At 39.9% G+C, this 8949-nt stretch overlaps 1 protein-coding gene across 1 annotated transcript; it reads right to left on the bottom strand.

Annotated features, from left to right (window-relative positions):
* Window positions 1–258: 258 nt before the first annotated feature.
* LOC102460184 (amylase alpha 2A) lies at window positions 259–7347 on the bottom strand. Its single transcript, XM_075936631.1, has 10 exons — window positions 7180–7347; window positions 6562–6708; window positions 6137–6334; window positions 4824–5054; window positions 3508–3641; window positions 3299–3421; window positions 3106–3205; window positions 2757–2878; window positions 2530–2655; window positions 259–580 (listed from the first exon to the last, which is right to left on the bottom strand). The coding sequence occupies exons 1-10, from the start codon at window positions 7345–7347 to the stop codon at window positions 391–393; spliced, it is 1539 nt and encodes a 512-aa protein (XP_075792746.1). The 3' UTR covers window positions 259–390.
* Window positions 7348–8949: the final 1602 nt, after the last annotated feature.

Below are 8949 nucleotides of genomic sequence, written 5' to 3'. Positions count from 1 at the left end.
ATATATATATATATATATATATATATATATATATTAGTGATGTGTGTATGAACATATACCAAATTTGGCCTTAAAACAGTAAAATAAATGTATCATTTAATTTCTGCTTCTAATTGCTGTCCTTTTGTTTTGCTCCACCTGAAAAAAATACTGTAGTACAGCTAGTATTAAGCTACACTGTTGGCCAAATACACCATCTTTTACAAGCATTTCTATCAGGTACGTGCTGAGAGTACAAATAGTTACACTTAATTTCATTAATGAAACTCACAACAGTTTTGCTCCACTACTATTTATTTCTTAATTAAAAGATTATTCATTGCTGCATGCTCAGAAAACAAAACAAAGTGCAGTGTGAAAAACCAAGGGAAGAGATGCGTCCAGTTTACATTACAATTTATCGTTCACATGAATTGCAATGAAAGGATCTTCAGCCTGGTTACTAATCTGGAAATTGGCAATGCCGTCAGAACCAACGTTGACTTTGATTCCAGTACAGGAGTTGCCCTCCTTTTGCCCAGAAATAACATCACAATAAGTGCCAGCAGGAAGGCCAGTTTGCAAATTTGTATTCAAGGCCCTGGGTATAAAAACAGATAGAAAAGGAATAAGTGATAGTTCAGTCTCTTTAACATAGATCTTTCTCTGTAATAAAGAAAAAATAATAAAAAGTCATTCTAGCCTGCAGCCCATGGGATGACCCTACAAGGTCAGATGAGTTTTAATCTTTAGTTTAATTTTTTGCTAATTGGGCCAATGGGTTAGGAAGTGCTGGTATGGGAAATCTACTATGAGTTCTTTAGCTGAAATAAGAGCAACTGCAATTAATTGAAAGTGCTCTGTGTAATCTTCATAGGCACCTCACAAGGATGCAGCACCACTGGTCAGCATGAACAAGACAGGGTGTTCCATGTCATTTATTAAGACAAAAGCTTCATATATTTATTTCCTGGGATAGTTCTTTCCTCACAGATATAACCCTCCACTAAAAGCACAGAAATTTCATCTAAGGCTTGTTTTACATGTAAAATTTAGATTGACCTGCCTATATTTCTTGATGGTGAGAAAAATTCATACCCTTGAGCGCCATAGTTAAGTTCACATAACCTTGTCATAGATACTGCCAGGACCATGGAAGAATTCTTCCACTGACATAACAGCCATTGTTGGGAAAGGTGGATTAACTTCCCTGATGGAAAAAGCCTTTCTGTCACTTTAGGAAATGTCTACACTGTAGCATGGCTGCAGCACAGTAGCTGTAGGGCCCACAGTGTAGACAGGGCCTGAATCTCTTTGGGAAGATTTAAGCTGCAAGCGGTAAGGGAATGTCTACACTGCACAGAAATAACTACCCCTCATCTACACAAGCCACCCATTATTTCAAAATATTTTACAAAATAATGGACACACTATATCAATATCCCAGTAAATCTTGTTGCACAAGGAATAAGGGATGGCTCAAAACAGTGTACTATTTTGCAATTTGGCACTGTTGTTGTGCTAAATTTCAAAATAGGCTATTTCAAAATAGATTCAAAATAAGATACACTATTTGCATAACACAAATTGCGTATCTTATTCCAAGTATAGGGTGGTGTGTAAATGCAGCCAAAGAGACAGAACACAAACTCAGATTCTTACAATATTTACCAGCTTTGACAGAACGATCAGCTTCCGGTTCAGACTAAACATTTACACCCTTCATTGTCACTTCTGTACATATATTGTCCTTTTTCCTCTTCCTGAAGCTCTCTTTCTTTTCAAACCCAAATTACCTTTTCTGATTGCCCCCTAAAGCACCTTAGCAGAAAGCTGGTTTCAGAAGAACCATTTTCTGGCAATGTCATGTTCTTTATGGCTTCCACTATGTCACAAATTCCCCAAATCTCTTTTTGCACCTCTGACATGAGAGGAGCCTAAAAGAGCACAACACTAATCCTATCAAACTGCCATCCCTCATGAGACTCCACTATAGTCTTCAGGAATATCCAAAGAGATTGAAGGCACTGCTTGAATACAAAATGCCTTTTGTACTGAAGAGGAGGGAGGCATTTAATAGAACTGATTCACAAGAATCAAGAATAATTCAGTGAAGAGCATTAAAAACCTGAGAATCCTGTCCCTATAAATCATCTAATTCAGTCATCAACTCTTCTCCTCCTCCCTTCAGCAGACCTGATCCAGTTCCACATCCCTGGCCTTTTCTAGAGCATCCCAACCTGAGTCAATTATTAGTCTCTGCTCATTTCTTTAGAGCCGTCCACCTTCTAGCTCATGCCTAGTTACCACTCAGACCTCCATAGACATACATTCCTAAGGGCCAAACCTCCTCAATGATGGATCTGAATACACTCCAGCATCAGCAGCAAACTTATGTATTGTTTTGGAAGCTAATGCTGGGTTTTGGAAAGCATTTCTGGAAGAAGATGGCATGTGCAGGTTTTGAACTACAATACTTAAGAGTCATAATCTGTTGTATTACAAATTTGTCTCCTGTCCAGTCTGTTCCAATTTACCCTACTTACTTACCAGTCATCATTATTAAAGACGATGAAGCCTTTATTACCACGCCCAAAAGCCACTTGATTGCTACCATTGTCCCACCAGTTTGAGAAAGCTTGGCCATTAACCACATTACGGAAAATAGCCATGTTCCTGAAAATAGAACAAATAGGCAAACTGAAATCTTCCCAAACCGTGAAAGATATATTGCAAAATGCATCATCTGTATTTAATTTCTCTCTACAGATCCCTACCTTATTTGACGCCACCTATGTTCACAGACCCAACCATTGCCACAAGTGGAATCCGCATTGATTGTAACAGCTTTGGTGGAGCCATCACCATTGCTTGGTGGTCCTATCCAGTCATTAACATCCTTGTTGTTAAACAGAAAATAGTAAAAATGAAACATTCTAACTATGAGAAAGGCCACAGGAAAAAGGATAATTTTCATTCATATGCAGGGAGGCAAAACAAGGTTTATTCATCACTCAAGAAATGCTCCTGCCCCAAAGAATTTAAGAGGAACTCAACAGTGCCTGCACTGTCACTCCACACAGAGGAAAAGTAAGAGCCTTGTGAATTTATTTTCAACTACCCTACCTTTCCATTCTGGAAATTTCTTGTCCACCGGTAGCTTGACATTACCCGTGTGAATCCATAAGGATGAGCAAGCATGAAACCAACCGCCATTTTATATAATCTGCAAGCCAAAGGGTAACGAGACACATGAAGATATATTGTAATCGTTAGGAAAAAATACTAAGACCCTTACACAGCCAATAGCTTTCCCTACCTGGCATCCCAGAAGGTTAGAATAGAAGCTCCTCCAGCACCATGGCCCCTTTGGTTGTCATGATTATCCACAAAGACAAGGGCTCTGTCAGAGGGCATGAAACCCCAGCCTTCTCCCCAGTTCCTAAAAAACCAACAGAGTCTCAAACACATTGACACTAATATTTCAGTTGTTGCATGAATTTCGCAATTCATCCAATTGGTATATACTTTAAATAGGCCATCTTTTCTCCATTCCATTTGCGGATGACGGTCCCCAGTTTTGCACCATATTTGAATTCAGTCACTCGGCCATTTTCGAAGTAGTCACTGGCTTTAATTGCTTCTCCACCCAAGTCAATTACCTGGCCAAAGTAAGAAAAAGTTGTTAAAACATTCCTAGCTATTTAAAAAGCCATATAATATACATAGTTAACACTGTATAAGAAAAATCTGTCCTAGAAAAATCATGAAGAACATTAAAACCATCTCATTTTCTATACAAGAAGCATGTTTAGGTGTTATAAGTGTTAAAAGAATTACCCTTGTGTCAGAATGCTGAGTTTGAGAATTCAAAAGAGACTTGAAAATTCTGACTTTAAAAGATTTAGGGGGGAAAAAACCTATTAAACTGTTTCTACGGGTAGTTATTAGCATCAGTTTTTTAAATAGCCATTTAAATAGAGAGAAGTACTATATTTAAAAATCAAAACTTTATCATTTGTTTAGGGCCTACACAAAATCGATGTTGTGATCTTTCTGCTGCCTCTGAGTAGGTTAGCTAGGAAAATGAAATTCCTGGACCTGCACAAATTAAAAAGCCCTGGTGAACTGTTCTCTGAAGAGTTCCTTGGAAAACCTGAATGTCAGAACAGAAGACTAAAAGGGGGATTCCTAGATGGCAAAGGTAAGTGACTATAAGGAGTATTTTTTCATGGTTCATTTTTTCCTTAAACTTCATGATGTCATTTTCACCTGGGAAGAGCAAATGCCTAAGTATTTATATGAATAACATACGTTTATGACCCTGCTTGATTTCAAAACAAAAGGATCTATTTGTATATGCAAACTGGAGATCATGTAAAATTACAGAATTTACCATTTAGCCTTTAAAACTTTTATGATCTCATATAAGTATTAAGTACTGTTTATTAAGTTAATTCTTAAGTACTATTCTACAAGCGAGCAACAGGGTTGCTGGGCCCCTGGGCAAGGTGGCAGGGGAGACAGCTCTATGCTCCCAGAAGGGATAGGGTTGGGATAGCCAGCATAGTGCTCAAGTGGTTATTTAAAGGGCCTGGGCTCTGACCACGCTGCTGCTGCAGTAGTAGTGGCAGCAGATGGGAGCTCCAGGCTCCTCTGAACCACTGAGCCTCCGGGCAGTAGCCCCCTTTGCACTCCCCCTCACATCAGCAGCTCTGCTCTGCTATATTAAGCCAACAACGTTCAGAACTTTGTGCTTTGCGGGATCTGGCCAATACTGTATTTGTATTTTTATGCAAAAGGACCCATTTCTATGCAAAGCAAAAGTCAGAAAATGAGATTACCTCCTGGTAAATGAAAGGCTTGGTGTTAGAGGGAAACCATTGAGTATTTAGGTTGTGCAGTTTGCCTAAAAATGCCTTCATATCTCCAGGCCACATGTGCTTGGAAGCATCAATTCTGAAGCCTGCCACACCAATATCAATGAGGTGGTTCATGTAGTCAGCAACTTTTGTGCGCACATAGTCCTTCTCCAGGGCAAGATCAAGAAGACTGACCAGGCGGCAGTCACGAACCTGTTTTAAAAATAGGATGGGATACCATAGAGTCATACACCAAACCGTATGTGCCTATTTTCCTCTAGCTCAGGGAGTGCTTGACCCCCCACTCTGATCCAGGGTCTCCCCCACTCCACCCCTTTTCACAGGCCGGTGTTTGACCCCACCTCCTGCCCCATTTCACTCCTTCACTCAACACCCTGCCTTGCTTCTTCCTACCATATCTTTTCCTGTCCCTATTCTTCCCCCTCTATCCCAGGGCTTCTGTATGTTGCAAAACAGCTATTTGTGTCAGGTGAGAAGCTCTGGGAGGGAAGGAAGAACAGGAATTCAATCAGCTAGGCTACTAGCCAATGACAGGCACTGTGGGAAGAAGGAACCACAGTGTCGGTGCCTATGCACTACATTATAAATCTCTGATTAAAATAGATCTATTGTGAACATATTTTTCAATTCACGCCATAAATGTGTTCAATCCACAAGCTAAACCTGTTTTGAAGAGAATTCCTTCAAAGTCACTACAGAAGTATGCATCCTGGAACTTACTATACTGAGCTGGTGTGAGTCTCACATCAGGCCAGGAAGTGAAGAATATTGCTTCCAGATGTAGCTGCCTGCGAGTTTAGGAAGGAACTTGGCAAACAAGACAGAGAAGCTAAAAGCCCTAAAGCTGGGAAAGGAGCCATTAGCCATTTAATGATTACAAGAGCTCAGATTCCAGTTTTATGGGTCAGTATCCACTGAATCACCAGCATCCTTTGCTGCAGACCTGTGGATTTTCTAAGGTCATCTCTCATTAGTAGCTACTGATCAGGCTGGAAAGTTGTGTAATAGCTTGATCACAATAGTGTCTTCATCAGTTAAGAGTGAATGGAACTACATAAATAGGTGCAGCAGCATTACTCTAAGCATCGTTGAAATTAGTGGTCATACTCCCACACTTAATTATAGGCCTGTACTTAAGTATCATCTTGAACTGAGTGTGTATTGCATTGTTCCACAAAAGATCTTTTTTGGGCAGGAGGAGGGGGCTTTTTAGATGGTCAGAGATTGGTCGAGAAGATAAGAGGAGGGGATAGTAAAAACAGATCCTTATTTACCTGATTCAAATCATTGTAATTTTCAATATCTCCACTTCCAGTTTTACATTTACCATCATTAAAGTCCCAGGCTGAGTACGGGACAGCTGGAAAATCTCTGTTCCCTGCGTTGTAATAACTTCCACAAGTGGCACCATTTCCAGAGCCTACACCTGATCCACACATGTGGTTGACTACAGCATCCACATAAATATAAACCTAGGGAGCAATGGTTGCATGTCAGTTTGTTTTTCAAAGGAGAGTGAGTGAGGTGACATAATAAATGTCACTGACCAGGTCACTGTTTATTCCCCATTTACATTCCTTCTCTTTTATGTAACTTCTTTGATGCCTTCTCCCTTTGCCATAGAACAGACTGCTATGCCAGCTGAAATCAGTTATTTCTCTCTACACTATTTCAACCTGAAGAACTTCCAGATACTTACTCCAGCATTGTTGCATCGGGTCACCATGTCTTTAAATTCATTTTCATTTCCAGATCGGGTGCACAGTTTGTAGCTGATGGGCTGGTACCTTTCCCACCACGGTCTGCTGGGGTTGTTGATAATAATATTTTCATTTGGAGGCGATATCTGTGAATGAAATTATGTCATGTGATAAACCTGTAATTATTTTGAGGTTTATTTGTATAAGAACAGTGAGGATGCTCAGTGCTGTACAACACGTAGCAGGAGCACAAACTGATTTAACTTACACCAGTATTAATCCTCATTTACATCATAATCCAGCCCACTCTACCCAACCAGAGCTTGCTCTCACAAGAATGATCCTGGGAGGACTCAGATTGAAATCAGTGGAAGTAACAGGAGCTCAGCACCTCACAAAAGGATAGTTTTTTGGAGCTATCCCCCTTAGGACAAAGTAAAATCACCCCTTCACAGTGGCTGGTCTAGGCACATACCTGTCTGCATTTCCTACCTCCGTCACTAATTTCTACTGTTGGTAAATGTGTTGCCTGCCCTCTACAAACCAAACCTTTTTCTCTGGTAAATAAATAGTTCCAAAACATAGAGAAATTGTATTGTATGGTAAAGGCTACATACCTGAACTCCACCATATCCATTGGGTTTTAAATACCGTTCACATTCAAGAGCAATGTCAGCCCAACGCCATTCAAAAAGGTGGACAATAGATGTCTTCCCATCTTTTGTATTTGGGTTGTATTGTGCCCAGCATAGGCCCACAGTTGCTAGCAGAAGAAAGGTCTTCATGGTGCCTGAGACTGAGGTTTAGTGCTCTCACTGGCTCTTTATAGTCCTGCAAGAGTGTAAAGTTCACATTACATTTACGTGTGACATATTTCACATGACTGCCTACTATTTGGTTAACCAGTCATTTGTCAGTTTATCTGACTGTGTCTGAAGTGCTCAACAGGTGAAGATAAAACAAATTCTCATGCTAACAAACTTTAACTCTAAATAAAACAAATTAGGCCCATGTGTGCATTTTCCAGAGGTTTCAGATATGTGTGGATGCATCCTGGGACACAAACTCATTGACAAAAAGCAAATATGAACATGCCATTGGTGTTGATAATTAGGGCTAGTCTGGGACGTTTTCACTCACAGATCTGAAAGGCACAATGGCTTAGAAGGAGAGATTTAATAATAAAGGTCTATCAACACTGTGCCTCTAGAGGGCTCCATGATTTCTTAAAACTCCAGAATTTCTTGCTGAAGGCTCAATTTTTGCCCTATAGGATAGCTAGATAGCCTTTGGGATGGGAAGGCATAGGACTTCACAGCCCCAGCGGATATATGGTTGGCATTGTGCTTTGGCTACTTTAAAATGTATTTTTCCATGTACCCTTTCAATATTCTAAGAGTAACTAGAAGAATTTGTATTTCTCTGTAATTTGTGAGCCAAAACTATGCACTTAGCTGACAGGTACAATTCCAAGTTAAGACAAGATATGCCACAGTAAGTAATTATTGAATAGTAGTTACTGTAATGGCTTAAACAACTAACTATTGTGAATATATTATTGAGGGTAATGGAAATTAATTAATATGGTTATGTTTCTTATAAACAATGTCAGCAGAAATGTCCTGAACTGATAAGCATGCCATATGCAATCTGGCAATCAGTTGATCTTTACATGCAAGCATAGATGCTGTTAGCTATGATAGGTGTATATGAACTGTGGTGTGACATGATTAGAATTGTAGGATCCCCCTGTACATAAACCCTTTGCATCTAGGCATGGCTAATGTTCACAAGAAGCAGTTATATAAAATAAGAATATAAGAACATAACAATGGTCTTACTAGGTCAGACCAAAGGCCCATCTAGCACAATATCCTGTCTTCTAATAGTGCCAGGTGCACCAGACAAAATGAACAGAACAAGTGATCCCACTCTGTTACCCAATTTCTAACTAAGAGAGGCTAGGGAACCATTCTTACCCATCCTGGCTAATAGCCATGGCTCGACAAATAATGTAATCTACTCGCCCGTGGCGAATAGATTAAAACCTGGAAGAGCCGGCGCAGAGCGATCTGGTGTTCGAACTAGCGGGGTAGTGTAGACATACCCCCAGAGAACTGGATGAAATGTTCTCCCAGAACTCGACAAGATATTCTGGATAAACCAACTGGCTCAAAAGGAATCCCAATATACTTGATAGTTTGGTGGTCAACAAGATTATAGCCATAGAAGTTAAATTCTCCATTACTATTTTTCCTTATTTATTTGATGGGAGCAATTGAGTAGAATCAATGCAAAGCTGATACATGCTTGAGATGCATTAGGGAAGAATAGATGCATAGATGTTTAAGATTAAAAGGGCTCATTAGGAACAGCTAGTCTGACCT

Source organism: Pelodiscus sinensis, chromosome 9 (assembly GCF_049634645.1).
Source record: "Pelodiscus sinensis isolate JC-2024 chromosome 9, ASM4963464v1, whole genome shotgun sequence".
Classification (NCBI taxonomy): domain Eukaryota; kingdom Metazoa; phylum Chordata; order Testudines; family Trionychidae; genus Pelodiscus; species Pelodiscus sinensis.
This window is presented reverse-complemented; position numbering and strand designations above follow the sequence as displayed.

Coding starts and splice junctions, on each gene's coding strand:
- LOC102460184 (XM_075936631.1), bottom strand. CDS start 7,347: ATGAAGACCTTTCTTCTGCTAGCAACTGTGGGCCTATGCTGGGCACAA. Junction 6,335..6,561: donor CCCGATGCAACAATGCTGGA/GTAAGTATCTGG, acceptor ATTGCTCCCTAG/GTTTATATTTATGTGGATGC. Junction 581..2,529: donor GTCTTTAATAATGATGACTG/GTAAGTAAGTAG, acceptor TTTTATACCCAG/GGCCTTGAATACAAATTTGC.